The 25,628-nt window shown below is 51.9% G+C and overlaps 1 protein-coding gene across 1 annotated transcript in view; it reads right to left on the reverse strand.

Moving 5' to 3' along the window:
• The window catches only part of DNAH17 (dynein axonemal heavy chain 17), a 171,464-nt gene extending 147,179 nt beyond the window's left edge, over window positions 1-24,285 (reverse strand). Inside the window, exons 1-11 of the mRNA XM_045376584.3 lie at window positions 24,044-24,285; window positions 12,174-12,544; window positions 9,923-10,116; window positions 8,848-9,040; window positions 8,537-8,636; window positions 8,207-8,292; window positions 7,843-7,968; window positions 6,991-7,143; window positions 6,782-6,868; window positions 4,632-4,799; window positions 4,244-4,360 (exon numbers count right to left, since the gene is read on the reverse strand). Of these exons, the coding sequence (XP_045232519.2) occupies window positions 4,244-4,360; window positions 4,632-4,799; window positions 6,782-6,868; window positions 6,991-7,143; window positions 7,843-7,968; window positions 8,207-8,292; window positions 8,537-8,636; window positions 8,848-9,040; window positions 9,923-10,116; window positions 12,174-12,518 (1,569 nt within the window). The 5' untranslated portion in view covers window positions 12,519-12,544; window positions 24,044-24,285. The remainder of the gene's footprint in view (window positions 1-4,243; window positions 4,361-4,631; window positions 4,800-6,781; window positions 6,869-6,990; window positions 7,144-7,842; window positions 7,969-8,206; window positions 8,293-8,536; window positions 8,637-8,847; window positions 9,041-9,922; window positions 10,117-12,173; window positions 12,545-24,043) is intronic.
• Between the last annotated feature and the right edge of the window lie 1,343 nt (window positions 24,286-25,628).

A 25,628-nucleotide genomic window follows, 5' to 3' on the forward strand; every position in this document is an offset into this window, starting at 1 on the left:
CAAACAAACAAAAAAACAAAGAATACATGAAACTAGCTGGGTCCAGTTTTTGTATTCTTTTGGGTGCACCCTTAGAGTTCCAGCTACTCAGGAGGCCGAGATGGGAGGATCACTTGAGCCCAGGAGTTTGAGACCAGCCTGGGTGACATAGCAAAATCCTGTTTCTACAAAAAAAAAAAAAAAAAAAAATACAAAGAATACATGAAACTAGCTGGGTCCAGTTTTTGTATTCTTTTGGGTGTACCCTTAGAGTTCCAGCTACTCAGGAGGCTGAGATGGGAGGATCACTTGAGCCCCAGAGGTCAAGGCTGCAGTGAGCCAAGATTGCACCACTGCACCCCAGCTTGGACAACAGAGTGAGACCCTGTCTCCAGAAACAACAAACCCAAAACAACTCCAAGTAAACAATTTAAAAACAGCCATAATGTTGCATGTATACACCCGGGCTTCTACTATGATAAGGATAAATGGGGAAATGTTTTAGTCACAAGGATTATTCCTCTTAGGAAGAGCACTGCCGCTCTCAGGGGCAGCTCAGGCAAGAAAACCACCATCAGGAAATGTGTTTTGCTCTGAGAAAGCTCTGGGGGTCAGACCAAGTGGGTGGGGGCGAGAGATAGGCAAGACAGTCTCACATGAAACAGGGTCCCCAAGCGCTGGGTGTGAGTAGGAAATCGTGAGAGTTTCCTGGGGCTACCATCCTTTGCGCCGGGTGGGGCCAGACCTGCTGCGGGGAGCCTGAGTCTCAGACTCGCCCCAGACTTGGGTCTGAGAAATGTGACCACTGTCCCTAGAAATGGCCGCTGGAGGAAAGACTAAAACATGACCGCAAAGAAAGGGAGATTTTTCAGGCCCCCAAAAAGTACAGATTTCCCAAATGCAAGACTGCAGCTATTTTCAAAATATTTGTATTTTTCAAAATTGTTCAAATCTTCCTGACACAAATTCTGATTTCTCCTGGGCTTAGAAAAAAAATTGTCACCCTCGGACCTATTTGTACTGTGGGTTGTACAAATGGAGCAGCTGTGGACTCTCAAGCAGACACGGAAATGCTGGTGTCCTGCCAGCTACCCGCTTCCTCCACAGTCGCCTGCTGACGTATGAGGTCACCAGTTTCACTTGTTCAAAGCATTGACATGGGGCAGTTGGAAAAAAAAAAAAATGTTCCTCTTAATAGTTTATGACCATCCTGTCCCAGCATTTTTTTTTTTTCTCTCTCTCTTCCCATTTCTCTCTCCTCCTTTTCATGTTTATATAGTTTTTGGCTTAATGACTTTTGGAAAGGAAGCGAATTCTATTTTCTGCCAAGAGGAGATCATGTGGAAAATTGCTCTAGAACGTTCCTGGCTGTGTGTGAGTTGCTGATAATGAGAACTAAGTCCGGAAGAGGCAGGGGATGGAAGGGACAGGAGGGAGAGAAACCCCAGGGGCCTACTGTAATTAGACACAGGGCGGTCAAACCAGGGGGGAATGTTCTCAGGTCAAAGAGAAAGGCGAACAGATGGCGTCGGAAATGGGTTACAAGAGTTATTTCTCCCCACTCTCCCCTTTGTTTTAAATCGAGCATAAACATACCGTGAAAACTTTTTTAAAAGAGACTCTTTTAGAGCACAAAAGCCCGTCTTGACCCTAACAGTGGCTGGGGATTTGGAGGGGAAAGCCTGGGGCGGGATGACTGCATTTGTTCCTGGCTGGCTCTGTTCTGCAGAGGCGGGGTTGGGTTTCTTCCAGTACCTCCTGCTCCTCACAGGGTAGGGGCCTAGGTAGGGCTCCCGAGGGCTCCCAAAGCAGACTCGCCAACCCAGCTCCCTCCCCATTGCTGGATCCCCCAGTGAACTCTAGTGGAGGTTCAGCCCAGACCCATACGCTGGTCCTTATCTGCTCTTTCCCTTGTTCCAAACTAGATGTAGGGGGCGGAATCTCCATGTCGGGGCCAGTGAGACTCTGGGGACTCGTCTGGCCCTGGCCGGGTGACCAGTTACTTAATTTTTCTGATTTTTCTCATTGGCACAGAAGCGGGGGGTCATAGCACTCCCCTGTGGAGCCGGCATTAGGGGTGCAAGAGCTGCAGAAGTCAGCTGCCTGCCCGCCCACCCAGCCCATGCGCCTGTGCCCCATCTTTAATTTTAGAGACCCAAAAGTGAGGTTTCCAAACGAAAGAATTGGCTCCATTGGGACCCTTCTGAGCTGGGGCAGCCCTAATGCTTTTGTGTTATCCTTCAGGGGCTCCACGTGGAAGGCTTACGCTAGAGTGAAACTACCTCCCAACAACATCCAGACCAGCCAGCCTCCCTTGGCAAGAGCCAGTTCTGCACTGCAGGAAATACTCAAAAGCGCCTGCCCTGGGCTAGGCTAAGTTCTAAGGGAACTCAAATCCAGTGCCTGCCCTCAGGGAGGTTACCTTCTAGTTGGGAAGACAAGGAACACACAGACATTAGTACCTAATTGAATATGAGATGAGGGAGGGCCGTTGCTAAGAAGGGAAGGCAGGCTGCTGCTGAAGGCACCAGCCTGGGGGGCATTGGAGTAGAAGGAAGGAAGTGAGGACCCTGCAAACCAGGGATGCAGCTACCTGGGAAAGAGCCTTCTGAGGAAGGGAACATTGACAAAGATTCTTTGCTTGGCCAAAGATTCTCATCAGGGTCTCCATCCTCTACCATCCCCCAGGGGATGTCTGATTATCCTAACCTGCCTCCAACTAGAATCTTGAAGTTGGTTTAGCCAGAATCCCCCAACCCCTGATGTCACCTCTAAATATTTTTCCATCCACTGACCCCCACCCTGCTCCTTTGCTGGAAATTCTTACTTACCTGCAGTGTATTCAAAGTGGAGCTCCATGGCTCTCCCTATGCCTGTATCTACTGCAACGGTATAAATCGTGAATAAGGTCTGAATCAAGTCAGCCTCATCTTGCTTCAACAAGTATAATTGAATAATTTTTTCAACCACAGCAAGGCAGTGCTGTATTAATTTGCATTCATTGATATTTCGCCTAGAACACCAACTTGATCCAAGACTTACTTGATCCTTAATTTGCGGAGCTTCAAATTCCCATATATTTGCATTTTTGCAAGAGTGTTCAAAAGGGCAAAGGAACATCCTGACATTTGTAGGGGAGAGATCTTTGTCCTCAGGAATCTCAGCCTTGACATCCCCTGAAAGATGACCACCAGCCCAGGTTGCCCAAGCCAACCCAATTGCCTTCACAGTCATGGGAGCTGGTCTGGCCCAGCGGTTCAAATCAGGGGCCCTGGAAGCAGTCAAGCCCAGAACTCATGGGCCTGGGCAACACAGCAAAACCTTGTCACTACAGAAACAAAAACTAGGCCAGGCGTGGTAGCTCACGCCTATCATCCCATCACTTTGGGAGGCCAAGGTGGGTGGATCACCTGAGGTCAGGGGTTCAAGACCAGCCCGGCATGGCAAAACCCCTTCTCTAGTAAAAACACAAAAATTAGCCAGGTGTGGTGGCATGTGCCTATAATTGCAGCTACTAGGGAGGCTGAGACAGGAGAATCGCTTGAACCCGGGAGGCGGAGGTTGCAGTGAGCTGGGATTGAACCACTGCACTCCAGCCTGGGCAACAGAGCAAGACTCCATCTTAAAAAACAAACAAACAAAAACCCCTTAAAACTAAAAATAAAGAGAGACCCAGAGACCTCCCTTATCCCTTCTGCCACGTAAGGACCAAATGAAAAGATGGCCATCTAGGAACAGAAGTAGATCCTCACCAGACACTGAGTCTGCTGGACCTCCCAGCCTCCAGAACTGACAGAAATGAAATGTGTGTGGTTTAAGCCACTCGGCCTACAGCAATTTGTTACAGTGGCCTGCATGGACGAAGGCATTGTATAAATTCAACTCAGTGGGCCAAAATCTGCATGAATTTTATTTTTACACCCACTTTACCTCTGTAACTTTCACTCCTTTCGAGTAGTGGGAAAACCGAATCAAGAATAAACGGTCCCCTTTTTTCTTAGTGAGCGTTAAGAAGTATCAGTAAAATAATGTCATCTCACGCTCACGTGCTCCTCTTCCTCTAAGATGTGGCAGTAAGAACCATTAGGAGCTACACTGGGTGTTTACTGCTGACTGACTCCGAGGCACAGGAGAAAGGGCCCTCCCTCCCTGGGCATCAGCTCTACATGGAGAGGATGAAATGGTCTCCAAGATCGTTCTCAACATGAATCCAGTGCCAAGGCACCCGGCTCCAGATCAGCCTGAGTGCCCCCTGCATGCTTACCTTTGCAGAGGACTCAATAGAGCTGCAGTCCTCAAATCCTTGGCAAAAGATCGTGGCCAGCCTCCTATCCAGGTCTTGGATTTTGATCTCAAAATCAGCATAATCACGGTCAAAATTCTAAAGGCAAATGGAAATGTCAACCTCGTAATCAGCGTGCAAAGCCAGCCAAGGGCACCCTCTCCAGCCCCCGCCCCTGCTGAGAGGACTTGGGACTGGGGCGCAGCTCAATGTGCTCACTGTTGCGGGGACTGCTCTACAGTTTTCAAAGTGTTGGGATCGCCCGGCACCTGCTTCCTCCGTGTGCCGTCCCATCACTCCCCTAAGCTGGTACTGAGGCTGCTGCTGTTGTCACCGAGTTCGCTTCATCCAACCCTGCCGGAGGACCTACCGAGTCTCCAGGGTCCAAGGGATCATATTTGCAGTCGGCAAAAACCTTCACCAGCTCAAAGACCTCGTCATAGATCTGGGTCACCAGGTTCCCGAGGAGGTTCCCACGCACACCCCCAAGCTCGATTTTCTCCAGCTTCAGAAACTCAATCGCTGTTTTATAGAGTTCCTAGTGGAGGAGAAAAACACAGTCAATTCATCTTCACAACCAAACTCACGGGTCCAGTTACAAAGCTAGCTCTGACCCCAGGCAGGAGGAGCTGGAGAGCGAATTGTCCCCAGAAGACACCACCGTGGGGGTGGGAGGACACCCTCTGTGACTGTGCTGTTCTTTAAGCAGATGTCCCATTGCCTGCAGAAAGAGGGGATGGAAGGAAGGGCTCTGAATTGTCTATGAGGTGTGAATGAGGAGGAGCTGGAGAGGGTCAAGTTTGGGATCCTGTCCTGACTCTAGACCGGCCAAACCGCATCTCTAAACAAATCATACTCCACTGGGACCTCCGTTCTCTCTGCTGTGGGAAGCGGTTGGAATGGTGAAGGTTTCTACGCTCTTGCTAAGCTTTAAGTTCTCTGCTACCTGGAAGACCATCCTATGCAGAGCGCCATGTCCTGAAGGTGATCCAAGAGGAAAGTGGCTGGGATGCCTGGATGGACACATGTGTAGAAATTCTGCTTCCTCACAGGTGTGGCTCATGCCTCCTTCTCCCTGAAGTGCTCCCTATTTTGCCCCATGCATTCCTTCCCAGAGGCCTGGTGTGCCATCTGCATGGCTGGCTTTTACTTTAGTCACGTGCAGGCCCATCCCGTTAAGCTGTTTCTGTGTGTGCGGTTCTTGTTTCCCAAACGAGGTCTCCAAGGCTCCACGGATGCTCTTCTGCGCCCCTGCACGTACCAGGCACAGTGCAGGCAGAGTTTAGACTGGAAATCTTCCTGTGAACTTGACATCACTCCCCTAAACCGGTGCTGAGGTTGGTGCCATTCTCCCAGGTCCAGAAGCATCAGGCCACACACCACCACCACCCCAAGGAGAAGCACAGGCACTGAGGGCCAGGAGCTCTTAGCTTTTCCACCCGACGCGGAGGATACAGATGAGGCTGACATGCCCTGTTGTCAGGGGGTGGACAGCAAAGCCATTTCCTCCACCTCCAAAGCCCCCTCCTGCCCAGAATCTTCCTTCTGATTCAGGAATCTGTCATGTGGGAATCACAGCTCCTTGTCCAGAAATGTGACTGTAACCCTCCGCGTTCTCAGTCTGGGAGATTTCAGGCATGAGCCCGCACTTGGACTGCAATTCTGAACTCCTGAGCGGGCCTCCCTCCCCTGTCCCCCAGGAGGTGTAGATGAGAACTGGACGAGCCTCCCCCAAGCTGCCGACAATGGTGTCCACTCTAAAGTCAATGCTTTACGGTTCCAGGATGATTTTCTCCTTTTTTAAGGATGTGAGTTATACAGTTATATGTGCACAAAGTTTTGAAAAATTACACCATGCAGAAGATACAGAAGGCAAAACTTTCTTGCCCTACCCTGTCTTGATCCCTCTCATCTCTTCTCTCCAGAGCCCCCAGAGAAAACCGCCTTGAAGCTTTTTTGTTGAAACAGGGTCTCACTTTGGCACCGAGGCTGGAGTGCAGCGGCGCGATCATGGCTCACTGCAGCCTCAAAGTTCTGAGCTCAAGTGATCCTCCGTCCTCAGCCCGCCAGAGGGGATTACAGGTGTGAGTCACGGGGCTGGGCCATGCACCATTTTTAAGGTTTTATCTGCTGTGTGTCACTCTGTGTATCCACATGGTGCTTACACCGGGGCCTTCATAAGTCTCCCTTTGTAATAATCGAGTCCCACTAAGTGACTGCTGTTGGCCCCCAGGCATCCTGAACGCAGTGGTTTAAACTTATCGGTAACCTGCTCGTGACAGAAGGCACGAGACAAGGGGTGAAGCACCCAAAGTGGGTCATTTTTACTCTTGGCTAGCAGCTCTGGGCATGGTGGAGGCTGCTGCAAAGCCTTGGTTTCCCCATTACAGATGTTTGGGCCTGACTTATTTTCTGCCTGGGGGATTATTGTCAAGGGGGGTAGGGATGGACGCTGCGGGTGTCCTAGGGTAGGAGCAGTCTGAGAAGTGGAGGTCAAGATGCACCCAGTTCTGTTTTTACCTCAATGGTCTGGATGCGGTGGGAGAAGGAATTCATCCTGGAAAAGGCAAGAGAAGAAGGGAACTCCCAAGGCACGGGCTCTTTGTCCTTAGAGGAGAGAAAGAGACGAGGCGGCGTTTGCTTCAACTGTCCCCACTTTCTCAAATGTCGGGGCCCATGTGAACTCGCTCGTGCCTCGCCTTGGCCCTCGCCCTGCACGGAAAGGCTACCTTAAAGAAAAGCTTCATGTTCGTGCAGCAGAAGTCGTACGTCTGGTAGAGCTCCTTCAGCACGTTCACGGCCAGGGAGATGCCGCTCAGGACTTCCTCGATTTCGCCTTGCAGGCCCTTCAGCACCTCTTCCGGGCTCAGGAAGGTTCGTGTCTGGGCAAAAGAGAAGACAGACATCGAAAGCTCTGACAAGCCATTTGGGGTGATGTCCAGGCACGCCGCCTGCAGGAGCCGCGATCTGTTCTGATGTGTGGATGTCCGAAGTAACCCCTCCCAGCTGCCCACTGCCAGGCCGTTCTTAGGGGACCGAGCTGCCTTCCCCTCCTCAGCCCCTCCTCCTTTGCCAAGGCTGCAGCATCATGGACGGGGGTCACAGATGATGACAGGCCCTCCAGGGACAGGGGACCCCAGTGCCCTTCTGGTCGTGAAGATGGGGTCACAGCACGGTTTTAATATACAGAGGTGGCCCAGGGGATACAGCCGTTCAGCTCAAACACGTGCTTATGAATGGGAGGAAGGAAAGAAAGTCTCTGCTAAGGGAGACAGAGGGTGGCTCGATGTGGGGTTAGAGAGACCCACAAAGCACTGGACGGGTCTCGGGGTGCTGGGACTCTCGGGGCGGACCTCCTGCTCCGTCCCCGTCTTCCCTTTCTTCTCCCTCAGTGCTCTCCCTAGAACTTAGGCAGCCTCGAGGAGGGCTCCATCTCGGCTCGGGGCCTGAAAAGGCTTGTGCCGACATCTTGGTCTGCTCTCAAACTGCTGGGGAACACGGGCAGCAGGAAAACAGTGAACCGGGGAGGGGGCCCAGCCAGGAGGGGAGGGAGGGGACCCGGGGGGCCAGGGGAGGGTTACCATCTCGATGATTTGGTTGCAGAACTCCTGCAGGATGACGATGATCCTGACGGGTGTGTTATAGTACTCAGAGGTGGCCCAGATGAAGCAGATGGTGTCCAGCACCTTGGCGATGAAGGTGGGGAGCTGGGGGAGATGGGCCCAGGCACACTGGAGGGGACCGGCCTCTGCGTCTTATCCCAGCGTCCCAGCCCTCCCCTTCCCATGGCTGTCACTGGGCACCCAGGAGAGGGTCCCCAAGGAGGAGGGGAGAGGCAACTCCCTAGGTCCACACATCTGATGACAGCCAAGAACCCCATGGCCCCACGTGCCTTGAAGAAACAAGACCCTCCCCACCAAAGTCAGCTCTGCCTTGCCAGCACACCATTGTGAAGTCAGCTTGCTCCATCTCCTCCAGCAGTATCCGTAGGGGCTTCAAATAGAGCACAATGTCGTTGGCTTCCTTCAGCCCTGCACAGAACAAGAACAAGCTCCCACCGGTAAGGAGCGGAAATTGCTCAGAAACGACGCGGATGCGGCTCCCCGTGCCGAGACCTGCTCCCTTCAGGAAACGGGCCTTTCTCAAGTAGAGGGGGCTGAGAAAGCTGCTTGCAGAGGGAGGCCAACGTCCTAGGGTTGGCGACAGGCCTGACCCAGCCCTCCCGGGAGGCACGGACAGCTTCATGCAGAAGTCATGGCGGGGTCACAGGCTCACCTTCCGTGACGTTGGTGTAAACGTTTTGCAGCGCTGGCCAGTAGCAGCTTTTGGCTTTCTCTAGGATCTCAACAATCTTGTTCACTTTGGGTCTGTTTAGCTGAGAAGGGGAGAAAAGATCCACCTTTCATTGACCTGGAAGACCCTAAGGTGAGGCCAACCTGACCTTGTGGCTGGCTGGGGCTGCCGAATTTCCGCAGGTCATCAGAGCCCTCAGGACTCCTGGGAGGTAGGCACTGGGAGGCTGAGAGCTCAGCCAGGTCACCCAGCTGGGACGATGCTGCAGCCTCACAGGACAGAGGAGGCCGTACCTGCTCATGGATACACTTGAGGTTCAGCAGCCGGGCATCCCAGAACTCAAACTCCACCCGGGGCAGGGGGTGCAGCCCGTCCAGCAGTGCCTGGGCTGAGTCTTTGCTCAGCACATCCCGGATCTGGTGGGACCAGTCGATGATGATGGTCTCGATGGCGTGCAGGAGCGAGTTGTCCAGCGAAGAGGGGATCCTACACGATAGAAGGTTGGGGCGTTGCTCTCATGGCGACACACACATGGGTCCCCCCAAGCTCTCCCCTGAAGCCTTCTGCCCACCAATCCCAAACCACCAGCAGCAGCACTGTCTGGTCTCATGTCCTTGGTGCCTCCAGCCACCTCGGGGAGGCTAAAGAAGTTCCCAAGACTCCCAGCTAGGAAGAGACCCCAGGGAAACAACGGGTGTGGTCAGAGATGCCAGTGCCTGGAGGTGCTCACCTCCAAGGAAGAGGGAGAGCATTAAGCAAACCCTATTTAAACCCTATTCAAGATGGCTCCTCTGGCGCCACCACCGGGCATGGTGCTTGAGGCTTTGTGAATGATCAGTGGAGGACTTGCCCACGTGAGGCAAGCATGGAACAAATTGTCACGAGGGTCTCACATATCAGGGAGGTTGCAAATTGTGGCGACGCAGATGCGAGGGGACACCTTGGAGTCCCTTGGGCTTCCCAGGTCCGCTGGGGCACCGCAGCCCCTACACAGACTGCTGAGAGTCCCTCCCACTCCCACTCACTGACCCTGTCCCGCATCTTAAAGCTGTGCCTCCTGTTTCCTGGCCATGCTAACAGGTGGGACACCTTCTGCATGCCCGGTGGTGACTGGACCAGCACACACGTGTGACCCGGGTGGGGTGGCGGGCACAGGTGCCAAAGCCCCAGGGGCTGCAGAGCCTGCTCCCTCCCTTCCCTGCTTCCATCTTCCTCAGTCTCAGCGCCACCTAATGCACCACACCTTGCCCTGCTTTTCCCTGGATTTAACACATGAAGCCACTCTGCAGGGAAACAACAGGTGTAGGAGTGTCAAGCACACGCCACTTTCCCACCCAGCGGCGGCCAGGAGCAGCTGGGCCCACATACCTCTCCATGGACTCCAGCGTGCCGTCCAGGCTGCCCAGGTGCTCCGGGATGGGCAGCAGGGTTTTGCCTTTGATCTTGCCACTCATCACAAACATTTCGTTCTTCAGCCTGTGGACCTGCTTCACAATGTCTTCTGAGACCACCTGGGGCCATCCAGCCATGTTCTCGCGTTGGTTTAACAGAGAATAGAGGACCTAAAAGGAAACACTTCTGTGGTTCCGCCTCCTGTGCCTTCACCAGCTCGGCAACTGCAGAGCTGGGTCCCCAGGGGAATTCCAAAGACCCGGCATCTGGAGTCCTGGGAAAACTGGGTCCTTCTTCCAGAAGGAGATGGAACTGGTCATGGAGTTTATACCAGCTGCCCTGTCCTGGTGGTGCCAAAGCCATTCCCAAGTTCTTGCACCCCTAGCACACACTCTTTGCTAAAGGCCTAGGAGGACTGTGGTGGGTCAAACTGTATCCCCCAAATCCATCTGCTGAAGCCCTGACTCCCAGCACCTCAAAATGTGACTATTTGGAGACAGGTTCTTTAAAGAGGTGCGTAAGCGCTGGGGGCAGTGGCTCATGCCTGTAATCCTAGCACTTTGGAAGGCCGAGGCGGGTGGATTACCTGACGTCAAGAGTTTGAGACCAGCCTGGCCAGCATGGGGAAACCTCGTCTCTACTAAAAATACAAGAAGTAGCCGGGCATGGTGACACATGCCTGTAATCCCAGCTACTTGGGAGGCTGAGGCAGGAGAATCATTTGAACTCGGGAGGCGGAGCTCGCAGTGAGCCAAGATCGCGCCATTGCACTCCAGACTGGGCAACAGAGCAAAAACTCCATCTCAAAAAATAAATAAATAAATAAAGAGGTGAGTAGTTAAAATGAGGTTACTAGGGTGGGCCCTAGTCTGACAGGTGTCCTTACGAGGAGGGGAGATTAGACACGCACAGAAGGTCGACCACGTGAGGACACAGGGAGAAGATGGCCATCTGCAAGTCAATGAGAGAGGCCTTGGGGAAAACCAACCCAGCCGACACCTTCATCTTCAACCTCCAGCCTCCAGAACTGTGCGAGTGTCGGGTGCACAAGCCGAGCATGCAGGCCCCTGTGCTACAGACGAAAAGGGTGATGACCAGGAAGGCTAAGATACTCCCATTCTGGAGGTCCGACTCCCCAAACTGTGTCCCTCCCCCGACCGACACAGTACCTGCCAAGGGTGACAGCAGAGGGACACATAACATGACATTCCATTTTTTCACTTTTTTTTTTTTGAGACGGAGTCTCGCTGTGTCGCCCAGGCTGGAGTGCAGTGGCCGGATCTCAGCTCACTGCAAGCTCCACCTCCCGGGTTTACGCCATTCTCCTGCCTCAGCCTCCCGAGTAGCTGGGACTACAGGCACCCGCCACCTTGCCCGGGTAGTTTTTTGTATTTTTCAGTAGGGACGGGGTTTCACCGTGCACCGTGTTAGCCAGGATGGTCTCGATCTCCTGACCTCATGATCTGCCCATCTCGGCCTCCCAAAGTGCTGGGATTACATGCTCGAGCCACCGCGCCCGGCCTTTTTCACCTTTTTTAACTCAAAGTCTCAAAATTGGGGAAATCTATCTGCCGGTACTCAGTCCACGCCTTCCCAGGCCACGGGCGGCAACCGCACCCGGCACAGCACGGCAGTCCCAGGGCTGTCCGGAAAGAACAAGGGGATGCACGGGGCTTCTCAGATTTCAAGGGCACGAGCACCACCTGGAGGTCTTGTTAGACAGCAGGTCTGTGCCTGGGCATGGTGGCTTATGCCTGTAATCCCAACAGTTTGGGAGGCTGAGGCAGGAGGATCGCTTGAGCCCAGGAGTCTGAGACCATCTTGGGCAACAGGCTATTTTTTGGTGAGACCTCATCACTACCAAAAACTACAAAAATTAGCCAGGCGTGGTGATGCACGCCTGTGGTCCCAGCCTGGGAGGCTGAGGCTGGAGGACTGGTTGAACTTAGGAGGTTGAGGCTGCAGTGAGCTGTGCTCCCACCATTGCACACCAGCCTGGGCAGCAGAGTGAGACCCTGTCTCAAAAAAAAGATTAAAAAACCAAAAGCAAGCAGGTCTGTCTCAGCAGGTCAGGGTGGACGGGGCCCAAGCACCTGCATTTCCAATCCCTCCCCAGCTCTGTGGCTGCTGCTGGCCCAGGGACCACAGGTTGAGCAGCAGGACTGAAGGCCACTCCCAAGAAGTCAGCCATGCTCGAGACCTCCGACGCCAGCCTGGACGCGCTCACCTCCTCCACCACTGCGATCAGCTGGTCCACGGGCGTGGGGCTGATGTCACCGTAAAGGAGCCGGGCCTTGTAGTTGTCCTTGTTGATGTTATCGGGCTTTGTCTTGATAAAGTAAACCCCTTTGGACTTGAGGGACTCGGGGAAGCCCAGGCAGGGTACGATCATGCCGGCTGCATTGAGCGTCAGCACCAGCACCCGGACGTCAGGCTTTTCAAAGAACTCTGTGAACAGGGCCACGTTCTCCTCGGCGCCTATCAGCTTGCTCCACTTGTCCGGCTTGAACTTTAGGACGACGGAGGCAACTTCCTCCAGATACTCTAGTCTGACGTCCGGGGTCATTGTCATCTTGGCCTTTCCTTACACAGTGGTATCTGTTAAGAGTGCAAGAAGCAGGTGCGAACCGTCTCCCGGGCTCCCTAATTTCCCACCCATCCCTGGGACCGCAGGAAATCTCTGTTCTACCAGAGCAGGAACAAAAGAGTTGGTCGTCAGTGTGCAGTTTTTAGTTGTGGATGGGTTGGGGTGGAGAGAGATGGGGAAGGGTGCTGTCTGTGTGCTTTAGCCGGTGCTGGCACCTGCCCCGGCCCCACCATGGGGGGTCTCCCAGGAGTGAGGCTGCCCAAAAGTGGTGTGTGCTTATGCTCCTGTGACCATAAAGTTCAGAGGATGGGAAAGATAGAGATCAACACTGGAGAAAAAAGAGAAAAGGAAATGATCACTGCCAGACAGTGTGAAGGGGATGGGATAGGAAAAGGCAAAACGAGAGGCTGGAGGGTCAGGTTGAAATGTCCCGGGAAAGCAATAAAAGACGTCGCAGTCTCAGAGTATATGGAAAATGCAAGAGGGAAGCAGAGCCCATGTGCAGGCAGTGAGACTCAGTGCTGTTTTAGCCCCAGCCGTGGTACACCTTAACTTTTACCCTGCTCTGCACCCCCCTTCTCCCTCCAGCCCCCAGCATGAGCCCCTAAAGGACTCAAGCTGCAGATTCCTGACAGACCCCTCACAAGCTTCTCAGATGCTCAGGGGCAGGGTTAACTAGAGAGTTGGAGGGAAGGGATCCCCTTAAAGAACACCCTGAAGTCTCAAAGGTTAGGCAAGTGAGGTCCTCACTGTAGGCACGGAATTTAAAGGCACACCCAAACAGTTATCAAGAGAGAAGGCGTGTCAATATTTTTAAAAATCAAAATGAGTGCAGACAAATTCATGACGAACAAAATATCAAAGTTTCAAATATAAAGACAGGCTCTGGCAAGAGGCCTGGGGTGGGGGCCTTGGAGGCGAGTTCTCCAAGGGCAGGGTTGAATGCAAAGGGTCGCCTGATGCAGTGTTTTCATTAGTCTGCGAGGTAGGGAGCTCCTGAATTTCTGGGGGAACCCTGGGGTACTTGGCTGCTCTGGGGGTCCGTGGGCTGGCGCTGGCCTGCTCCAGACCTGGCAGCTGCTGAAAAGCATCAGCGTGGACAGATGACGTTGGAAGCACTCACAAATTCTACCTTTTGGTTTGACCCAAGCTATTGCTTTTAAGTTTCTAACAGCCTACAGTTCCCCAAAAGACACTGATACCATGGAAGAGTTTGTATTTCACCCTGGCCACTATACATCGGCAAAACAACTATACGATGGGAAGCAGTAGTGGGCAGCATGCTATTCAAATGGTCTAGGAGTTATTCAGGGCACCAAACATCTCTGTGAGAGGACGTGGGGAATATTTGGCCAGCAAGTGGCAGAAACATGGCGGTCCATGAGCAAAGCTGCCCGATTCAGGCATATCTGTGAAAGGAAAAGGGGACACCACTAGGCAAGTAGGAGGAGCACCACGTGGCATTCATGGAGATGACTCATTCACCAGGTTCCCACAGGGTACAGCATGCTGCTGCATTAATCTCCATCCGGATCTCCGAGACCCGGGGAGGTGTCACGTCCTCACTTCCTACGGGGATCAGGAACTCAGGGGAGCCCGAGTCCTGGAAGGTTCCTGATTGGAAGCCTTGCCAAGCTGGTCAGGCGACTGGACTGGAGGGAAACGTCCTCTGGTTTTACTGATTTGGTGAATTTGGGCTTTCACAAAATCATCTTTTCTTCTAAGAACGGCATGGGGTGGGCTGCCTCCCAACCCATAGTGTGTGTGGGCTGAGGGGCCCCTATACCCCGCAAGTCTCTCGCACGATCAGGCAGTCTCATCTCAGGCTCCCACCCAGCCGTTTCCCGGAGTGAAGGCCAGGAGGTCCCAGTTAACAATAGGGTTGTCCCACATCATGCTTCTGGAGGGGCATAGATGGCTTCTCTGGGAGGTGGCCCCTGCCCCAGGCCCGCAGGACTCCACAGGAGGAGCTGGGGCTAGAGGCTTCCAGGAGAAGCCAGGGGGCTGAGGCAAGGCTTTCCCAGGAGCAGGGAAGAGTCTGGAGCCCTGGAAGTGGCCAGGCTGGTAGGGGGCAGCCAGCCCTGGGGGCCCAGAGCCATGACCGCTCCCGGTGGCAAGCAGAGCCACTTCCAGGGTAAGTGGAGGGTCTGCCGTCTGCCAGGGCCTGGGTCCCACCTCCATCCTCTGAAGGCCTCCCTGCTCCCTCCAGCTTGGCTTCCGAACCCCCAGCATGGTTGAAGGCTGCTCACCAGCTTAAGGCAAACAGCTTCTCCCACAAACTGATGAGCAACTCTTTCCCAAACCAGGAAAGAAAATGGCTCCCTTCCCTCGAGGAGCTTCAACTGCCACAGAACTTCTGGAAGTCTCCTCAGGGTACCTGGGGCTTCTAGAACCTTCCCCTTGGGACCCAAGTAACCAATGATCACGCAGCAAATGAGGAACCAACCGTCACCCCACAGTGGAAAGGCTCTTAGATGATCATTTTGAGGGAAGGTTGGAGGGGGACAGGGTCATGCTCTGTCACTCAGGCTGGAGTGCAGTGATATGACCATAGCTCACTGCAGCCTCAAACTCCTGGGCTTATGTGATTCCCCCCACCTCAGCCTCCCGAGAAGCTGGGACAACAGATGCACACCACCACACCCGGCTAATTTTTGTACTTTTTGTCGAGACGAGGTCTCACTCTGTTGCCTAGGCTGGTCTCAAACTCCTGGCCTCAAGCAATCCTCCCAAAGTGGAAAGGAAGACATCATCTCTGTTCACAATGAGGTGATCTTGTATGTAGAAAATCCTAAGAAATCCATAGAATCGTAGAGCTAATAAAGGAGTTCAGCAAGTTTGCAGTACATGAGATATTTGAAAATTAATTATATCTCTCTATAATTATATTAGGAAAATCTGATGATGAAATTTAGAAAACAATTCCCATTTACAATAGCATCAAAAACAACAAAATACTTAGGAATAAACTTTTAAAAGAAGCGTTAAGACTTGTACACTGAAAACTGTAAAACATCATCGAAATAAAGATGACCTAAATCAGTGGAGACATGCTGTGTTCATGGGTTATAAGATTGACAATTCTCAAGTTGACCTACAGATTCAACACAATCTCTTTCAAACTCTCAGCTGCCTTTTTTGTAGAAATGACCCTTGATTTTCTAGGGAAGTATGAGGGAACAAAAACAGTCAAAACAACTTTGAAAAAGAACAAAGTTTGAGGACTCACACTTCCTGATTTCAAAACTCACTATAAAGCTACAGTGACCAAGACAGTGCTACCAGCATAACAATAGACAGAGATCACTAGAATAGAGGTTCCAGAAATAAATGCATACATCTGTGCACAACTGAGTTAGCAAAGGTGCCAAGACAATTCAATGGGAAAAGAATCACCTTTTCAACAAATGGTATTTGAACAAGAGAATATCCACATGCAGAAGAACAAAGCTGAGCCCTTACCTCACACCATCTACACGAATTAACTCAGCATAGATTAACAGAATACAAGAGCCAAATGTAAGAGCTAAAACTATAAAACTTAGAAGAAAACACAGGAGTCAATGTGACCTCAGATAAGGCAATGATGTCTTATATATGACACCAAAAGCATAAGTGACCAAAGGAAAAAAGTTTAACTTCATCAAAACTAAAAACTTTTGTGCTTTGAAAGGCACTCCAAAAAGAGAAAAGATGAGCCATAGAACAGGAGAAAATATTTGCAAATCATATCTGACAAGGGACTTGTCAAAATACAATAAAACAACCTAATTTTAAGGAGTAAAGGATATAGATATTTCTTCAAGAAAGATACACAAATGACCAATATGCACATGGAAAGCAGCTTAATATCTTTAGCCATTAGGAAAATGCAAATCAAAGTAAAATGAACGTCAGTGAGGTCCCTAGAGTAGTCAAATTCATTAAATAGAATGGAGGTTGCCAAGGGCTAGGGAGGGATAATAGGAATTTATTTTTTAGTGGGGCTGTTAGAGGCATTTGAACCAGAGCCACTCCATTTTGAACAGGGTCTGGGTAAAATGAGGCTGAGACCCACTGGGCTGCATTCCCAGGAGGTTAAGGCATTCTTAGTCACAGGGTGAGACAGGAGGTCAGCACAACATACAGGTCATCAAGACCTTGCTGATAAAACAGATTGCAGTAAAGCAGCGGCCAAAACCCACTAAAACCCAGATGGTGACAAGAGTGACCTATGGTCATCCTCACTGCTACATTCCCACCGGCACCGTAACAGTTTACAAATGCCACGACGATGTCAGGAAGTTACCCCAGATGGTCTAAAAAGAGGAGGCATGAATAATCCACCCCTTGTTTAGCATATCCTCAGGAAAAAACCATAAAAAGGGACAACCAGCGGCCCTCAGACTGCTCTGCCTATGGAGTTGCCATTCTTTCATTCCTTTACTTTCCTAATAAACTTGTTTCACTTTACTCTATGGACTCGCCCTGGATTCTTTCTTGCACGAGATCCAAAAACCCTCTCTTAGGGTCTGGATCTGGACCCGTTTCTGGTAACAGGGTCAGAGTTTCAGTTTGGGATAGTGAAGAAGTTCTGGAGATGGGTGGTGGTGGTGTTTTTACAACAATGTTAAGCATACTCAGTGCCACTGAACCATACACTTAAAATGGTAAATGTTATGCTATGTGTATTTTACCACACAAAAACCCCCCAATTCATTCCCACTAGAATGGACAAAATTGAGAAGACAAAAAAAACAGAAAAACCAGGCACAGGCAAGGATGTGGAGGAACTGGCACCCTCATCCACGGCGGATACAGTGTAAACACTGCAGCCACTTCGGAAAAGTATGACAGTTCCTCAACAGGTTAAACATGGGGCTACCAATTAGCTACTCCTCCTAGGGATACATCAGGGAGAAATCAAAACACACTCGTGTTCACAGCAGCATTATTCATAATAAAAAGTGGAGGTGAAGGAAGACCTCTGTCCCAGCTCAGAGGGACATGGGAGGGTTGGCAGGGTCCTGCCCCCAGTGGGCTGAGGGCAGCCACATTGGCAGCAGGGTGCCCAGCAGCATCTCTGCCATGTGAGGATAGGAAGGCCACCGCTGGGCTCTCCAGAAGCTACCAGGGAAGGGCAATGAACGGAACAGACTTGGTACAGTCTTAGGGTGTGTCCCCTGTAGAAGTTGGCACTGTCCCGCACCAACATCCAGGAGCAAAACCAGTGCCACTAAACCATCACTTCAGTTCTGCATAATATATCACCCCAGAGCTCCCAGACACGGGGGCGGGGGGGGATTCAGGAAGCCTCCCCAAATTCCAGCTGTCTGTCACTTGAGCCAGTAACGCAGGCCCCTCTGGAGATGTCGGCTTCCTCAGCCACAGGTCTGAGGATGAGTATCCCCGGATCCATGGGGCGTTAGGGGCAAGAAGGGCATTTCTGGTTCCAGAAACACACAGTGCTTATTGCAAAGGAGGGCTGGCCAGCTCACGCCCACATTGGCCTAAGAAGAGTCCTGGCTACCGTTTTCTGAGTGATCACCGGGTGGCAGGTTCTGTACTTCATGAGCCTCCTGGATGGCACAGGAGCTCCAAGCTTCTTTAGCTTCTGCTGGTGGCCCTGCCCTAGACCCTGGGATGTCACCTCCTTCCCCCTGGAGAGGTAGCAGCTTCCTGCTGCTGATCTCTGGGTCACCTCCCGGTCCCGCTGGGCTCCTCAGCTCTCCTGTCGCGTGCAACACAGTCAGCCTCTCCGGCTTGAGGACCCACATGGTTCTCTGTGTTCCGCTTAGATACGGTCGCAGTTTCTTGTGGCTGCTATAACAAAGCACCACAACCTTGGGCAGCTAAGGCAACAGAAAGTTCTCTCTGCCAGGGGCTGAGGTCTGAATCAAGGTGTGGAGCAGGGCTGTGCTCCCTCCGCAGTTCTGGGAGCCTTCCTAGCCTCTTCCAGCTTTTGGTGGCCGCTAGAAAGCAGTCCTTGGCATTCCTGGCCTGTGGCTGTATCCCTCCCCTCATCGTGTCTGTCCCGTTGCAGGCTCTGCGTGCATGGGAGAAATCTCCCTCTGCCTCTCTCTTACACTGACCCCTGGGAGGGCATTTAGGTTCCCCCCACATAATCCAGGATTACCTCATCTCAAGATTCTTAATCACATCTGCAAAGGTCCCTTCTCCATAGGGTAGCATCCACATGCTGAAGCCTTAACCGCCAACATGGCCGTATCTGAGATGGGGTCTTTAGGAGATAAAGTCAAATGAGGTCGTAAGAGTGGGGTTATAATCCAATAGGACTTTAAGAAGAGAAAGAGAGCAGCCGGGCGTGGTGGCTCACGCCTGCAATCCCAGCACTTTGGGAGGCCGAGGCAGGTGGATCACCTGATGTTGGGAGTTTGAGACCAGCCTGACCAACATGGTAAAACCCCGTCTCTACTGAAAATACAAAAAAAAATCAGCTGGGTGTGGTGGTGGGTGCCTGCAATCCCAGCTACTGGGGAGGCTGAGGCAGGAGAATCACTTGAACCTGGGAGGCAGAGGTTGCAGTGAGCTGAGATCGCGCCATTGTACTCCAGCTTGGGCCACAGAGCCAAACTCCGTCTTGAAAAAAAAAAAAAAAAAAAAAAAAAAAGAAGAAGAAGGTGGAGGAGGATCTCTTTCTCTCCCCACCCTTCGAGGAACAGCAAGAAGTCAGAGTCTACAACCCAGGTGAGGGTCCTCACCAGAACCCAACCATGCTGGTCCCTGATCTCCAACTTTCAGCCTCAAGAACTGTGAGCACATGAATCTGTGTTCTTCAAGCCTCCCAGTCTGTGCCAGCACATGGTTCATTTTATCCATCAGCTGGAGTGGGCCATGGTGCCCAGATTAAGCATTGATTCTGGGTGTGTCTGTGATGGGGTTTCTGGATGAGCCTGGCATTTGATGGTGAACTCGGTAGATTGCCCTCCCCATGGGCAGGCATCCCCTAATCCTTCGAAGTCTTGAATAGAACCAAAAGCAGAAAGAGAAATCCAGCCCTCTGCTCCCGCCCGCCTGCTTTTTGAGCTGGGACGTCTCATCTTCTCTTGCCCTTGGGCTTCTGTGGACACCATCGGCGCCCCTGCTCCTCAGGCCTTCAGACTTGGACTAAACTACACCGTGGGCTTTCCTGGGTCTCCAGTTTGCAGACAGCAGAGTGGGACTTCTCAGCTTTCATGATCACGTGAGCCAATCCTCATGAAACTCCTCTCCCTCCGTCTTGCCTGTTGGTTCTGTTTCACTGGAGGGCACTGATACACGTATATGATACGAAGCACAAGCAGTCCAATCCTTTCCTCGCCTGTCTCCAACCTCTTCTATCATCTTTCAAACACCTCAAGTCACTACCGTCTTAGAAAAAGCCATCCTGCTCAAACTCTTTGCCCTCTCCATCTCTACGCCTCTTCACTGACACATTTCTGTAAATAATGGCCTGGCTGGGCGCGAAGGCTCACGCCTGTAATCCTGGCACTTTGGGAGGCCAAGGCAGGTGGATCACCAGGTCAGGAGTTCGAGACCAGCCTGGCCAATATGGTGAAACCCCATCTCTACTAAAAATACAAAAAATTAGCCAGGCATGGTGACACGTGCCTGTAGTCCCAGCTACTTGGGAGACTGAGGCAGAACCTGGGAGGTGGAGGTTGCAGTGAGCCGAGGTCACACCACTGCATTCCAGCCTGGGCGAGACTCTGTCTCAAAAAAAAAAAAAAAGGCCTGGAACATCTATTTCTACTTTCTCACTTCTTTCTCACCACACCACCACTCCCATGTGGCTTCCTCTCTGCCCACTGCACCAGCCCTGGGAAGCCAGAAGAACTGAACTGGAGGGAAGTGATGTATCCTGAATGGCTTAACAGAGGCTGCTCACAGCTCGTCAGTTCACCGCATATTGGTCACACCAGGTCACATGGCCATACCTCACTGCACAGGAGGCTGGGAAATGTAGTCTTTGACTATGATATGGTTTGGATGCTTGTCCCATCCAAATCTCATTGAAATGTGATCCCCAATGTTGGAGGTGGGGCCTAGTGTGAAGTGTTGGGTCATGGAGGAAGATCCCTCATGAATGGTTTGGTACCCTCCATGCAGTAATGAGTGCCTTCTTGCTCTGTGAGTTCATGTGAGATCCAGTTGTTTAAAAGAGCTTGGAACTGTGGCTGGGAGTGGTGGCTCACGCCTGTAATCCCAGCATGTTGGGAGGCCGAGATGGGTGGATTGCTTGAGGCCAAGAGTTCAAGACCAGCCTGGCCAACATGGTGAAACTGCATCACTGCTAAAAATACAAAAATTAGCAGGGCGTGGTGACACATGCCTGTAGTCCCAGCTGCTAGGGAAGCTGAGATATGAGAATCGCTGGAACCTAGGAGGCAGAGGTTGCAGTGAGTCAAATCATGCCACTGCACTCCAGCCTGGGTGACAGAGTGAGACTCCATGTAAAAATAATAATTAAAAAAAAGATCCTAGAACTCACTCTCTCAGTCCTTCTCTCACCATGTGATACTCCAGCTCCCCCTTTATCTTCCACCATGATTGGAAGCTTCCTGAAGCCTCCCAGAAGTTGAGCAGATGCCAGTGCCATGCTTGTACAGCCTGTAGAACGGTGAGCCAAATAATAAACCTATTTTCTTTATAAATTACCCAGTCTTAGATATTCCTTTATAGCAATGCACAATGGACTAAGGCTGGCATCCAGCTGTCCACCCTAGACTTGGAGAGTCGAGTTACTAAATGGACGAGGTGTCCATGGAAGGATTGGCCACAGCTAATCTCCACACATGGGCGTAGGTTCATCCTCAGAGCTCCAGGCAACTCCCTAGAAGCCTCACAGGACCCTCAAAACTTGACATGTACAAAACTGACTTCTGCCCATGCCCCCTCGAAGTCCTGCCATCCCCATACTCCTGGTCTTTCAGGTTCCCTGCTTAGGCACCCAGAGGACCCTGGCCCTCACTGTGGCACCATTCAGTCTTACCTCCTTAGTATCTCTGAGCTCTGGCCACCTCCCTCCAAGGCTAATGCTCCTGGTCTAAGCCACTCTCACCCTCTCTAGGCCTATGTATACCCTCATTCCTTTCTTAACACCTTTTGTCCCCAGGTAGCCCATTCTCCAGCGTCTTTAAAAGGCCATCTTTAAAAAGGCCATCTCTCAGGCCAGGCACCACATCTCACACCTGTAATTCCAGCACTTTGGGAGGCCAAGGCAGGTGGGTCACTTGAGGCCAGGAGTTCAAGATCAGCCTGGCCAACATGGCAACACTCCATCTCTACTAAACAAAAATACAAAAATTAGCCAGGTGTGGTGGCGGGTGCCTGTAGTCCCAGCTTCTCGGGAGTCTGAGGCAGGAGAATGGTTTGAACTCAGGAGGTGGAGGTCGCAGTGGGCTGAGATTGTGCCACTGCACTCCGGTCTGGGCAACAGAGACTCTGTCTCAAAATATAAAACATTTTCATTAAAAAAAAAAAGAAAAAGGCAACTCTCAATGTCAACACCTTGCTTAAAAAACCCAAGAACTATTGCTTCTAGGATACAATTCGAACGCCCTCCATGGGCCCTGTAAGATTTGATCCCTGCCTTGTCCACTCTCCCGGGGCGCAATCCCAGCTCCTGCTATAGTCACGTCTGTCTCTTTCAGGTCCTCCAAGACACCTGCTCATCATAGGGTCCTCCTGCCTGGCCAAGAGTCCTGTGTGCGCACACACGTACACCCACACACGCATGCACACTTACATGTGCGCACACACGTACACCCACACACGCATGCACACTTACATGTGCGCACACACGTACACCCACACACGCATGCACACTTACATGTGCGCACACACCCACCCCACCAGCTCCTACTCAGCCCTGAGAGCCAAGCTTCAGTATCATTCCCTATTGTCTCCCCTGTCAATCTCCCTGCTAGGCTCTTTTTATTTGAGCTCCTTGTGCTCCCCTGTAACACCCATCCCAGCTGCCATGCGTCAACCTAAGTGCTCATTTCTTTTCAGTTTCGCCCAATAAATTCTGTTCCCCTCCTGCTTCAGTGTGTGTGTATGCCTAATTTTTCATGGTCGAGTGACAAGAGCCTGGTTTTCGCTGAATAGAGGAGCTGAGTCCTGCAACACCAAGACACCAAGACAGGGACATCTCCTGGTGACATGGTGACCTGAAGGGAGTTGGGGACGTGGCCCCTTGAGCCTCAAACTGCAGCACTAGGGCTCTGCCAGGCATTGCAGGAGGCTTGAGGGATGTGGAGAAACAGCTTACAGCTGCCCTGACATCACATCTGAGGACCTTGAGCAAAGATAGAGAAGGACCCTCACTTTCCAGAAGCACAGTCAGCCTTTTGGGGTGGATGCACCACGCTTTCCACGGGGCAGCACAAACACCAGGCCCTCAGGAAGTGGCCAGAGCAGTGGGGACGGAGTACGAAAGGAAGATAAATCTTGGGAACCCCAAACTCACTAAGCCGAAGGGAAAATTCAAGCTGGGAACTGGACCATGTGCTCCCATTTTTGTTCCTAAGTGAGATGGCTACAAGATAAGGCCACACACCTCCCTTACATGGCGCCCACAAGGAAATTCCCCTTCAAATACTGAAGCTCTCAAAATCATCTTCAGAGAAAGGCATAGACCTGCCTCCCAGGCACACGTCCTTAATTTTGCAAATAAACCTCCTGAAATTATCTCATTTTCCTCGATTGACAGGAGCTTGCTGTGTTTCTCTTCCTGTCTGGTGGTTGGACTGGGGGCGGCAGAGTGGGTGTCTGGCTTCTGTCCGCCCTGCTAGGGCCACCAGCCAAGGACTCTCTTCACTCATTTTTTTGAGTGAAATCCCTTGTGGGCCCCTAAAGGGTTTCTGTTAAATTTCACCATGGCAATGTCAATTGACAGCTTACCTTCACAGGTGTCGGGGAGACACCGCACCGACTCAGACATCCCTCCGCCCACCTGAGACAAGTGCGTAGCTGATTGCTTCCACTGCCCTATTGTCTACCTTAGGTAAAAATGCAGATTCACCAAGCCAGACAAAGGCATGAATGACTATTTTCCCCTACCTCCCTCTCACATGAAAATTTTGTATTTCTAGCTGGGCACAGTGGCTCACACCTGTAATCCCAGCACTTTGAGAGGCCGAGGTAGGTGGATCACTTGAGGTCAGGAGTTCAAGACCAGCCTGGCTAACATGGTGAAACCCCGTCTCCACTATGAATACAAAAAAATTTGCTGAGCGTGGTGGTGTACACCTGTAGTCCCAGCTACTAGGGAGGCTAAGGGAGGAGAATCACTTGAACCCAGGAGTTGGAGGTTGCAGTGAGCCGAGATTGCACCACCGCACTCCAGCCTGGGCAGCAGAGTAAGACTCTGTCTCAAAAAAAAGAAAAAGAAAAAAAAAAACAAAAGAAAAGAAAGGAAATTGTGTATTTCTCAATAGCCTGCCCTTTTTCCTTTAAATAAACACCTTTCTTTGAAGATGAGTTTGAGGGCTTCAATATTTAAACCTCCTGAAATGATTGAGACTCACCTGGGTCATTTTCCTCAATGGACAGGCGCTTGTCTCGTGTTTCTCTTCCTGGCTGGGTGTTGGATTGGGGGGCAGGGGAGTTGGTGTCTGGCTTCAGTCCTCTCTGCCAGGGCCACCAGCTGAGGACCCCCTTCACTCTTTTTTTTGCTTCTATCAGTCACAGCCCACGTTGAGATAGGGCAGGGATGAGCTGAGAGAACGCAGTCGTCCCCCGGGGCAACACTTCCTCGCAGCTGAATGAACTTGGAAAGTCAATTTTATGAAGACATTACCCATCATTAAAGAAAATCGCGGGTCCCTTTCCCCCCGCCAGGGATATCTGCAGACACGAGAGGCCAGGCCATCCGGGTCTCATCAGGCTCCCCACCTCCCTCTGTCTACTGGGGCCCTGCCACGTGTCCTCCTGCTACGTTCCCAGCCGAGGAACAGGAGGTGGCCTTTGTCCTCCTGCCCAGGCGTGTCCTTACCCTTGAAGTTGGGTGGAAAGGGAGGGCCGAGCCCCGAGCAGTCAGGCTGGCCAGGCAGACGACCCTTCCCTTCAGGGGCAGGATACCGTGGCCAGAGACAAGTCCCTGCCAGCCAGGTTTCCAGAGGTCACAGCAAGGGCACACACTGGAGGCCTGGGAACCTTTTCTCTTTTGGAGTCTCTGCACGCAGGTCCTGGGGGTGAGGCCCCCCACAAAGCACAGAAACGCGTGGATTCCAAGCCATCCAGGCTGGGAAACAGCGTGGGGTCTCTGGAGTTTGTCTCTGCCCACACAGGGAGACGTACCTGGGGCACAGGCAGGGGTCACAGACGCGCCTCATGTAGATTCAAAGAGACAGGGACAGACCATATACGGGATGTTGCAGGGGAAAGAGCTGAACTTGATCCCAACACCACCTGGCAGACGGGGACTTATAGCCATGAGCAGCGAGGGGTCAGCAGATGGAAAATTGTTAAGAGGAGAACTTCAAGGGGAAGGGGTTCTTGCTAAAGGCAGGCCAAGGACCTGGACGTGGCCGGGGGAAAGCAGGAGTGCTGAGGAACTCAATCAGATTTCAAGGGTCAGGGTGACTCAGTAGGATTCTCCGAGACTGGCTTGGGCAGGCTGAGGACAGGGCTGGAGAACAGAGGCCTCATCCAAAGAGGGTTCAGTGGGCCAGACATGGTGGCTCACATCTATAATCCCAGCACTTTGGAAGGCCGAGGCGGGTGAATTGCCTGAGGTCAGGAGTTTGAGACCAGCCTAGCCAACATGATGAAACCTCATCCCTACTAAAACACAAAAATTAGCTAGGCGTGGTGGTGGGCGCCTGTAATCCCAGCTACTTGGGAGGCTGAGGCAGGAGAATCGCTTGAACCAGAGAGGCAGAGGTTGCAGTGAGCCGAGATCGCATCACTGCACTCCAGCCTGGGCGATAGAGCGAGGTTCCATCTCAAAAAAAAAAAAAAAAAAAAAAAGGGCTCAGCAGAGTCTGCCTGAAGTTGGGTCAAGGAGAGAACCTTTCGTCAAGCCTCAGCATCATGAGGGGGTTCTGAATGTGCGGGAGGAGGAAAGGTTGATTCTCAGGACTTCAGGCAGGGGGTGTCCCTCCCCTGGAG

This window comes from Macaca fascicularis, chromosome 16, assembly GCF_037993035.2.
Source record: "Macaca fascicularis isolate 582-1 chromosome 16, T2T-MFA8v1.1".
Lineage (NCBI taxonomy): Eukaryota > Metazoa > Chordata > Mammalia > Primates > Cercopithecidae > Macaca > Macaca fascicularis.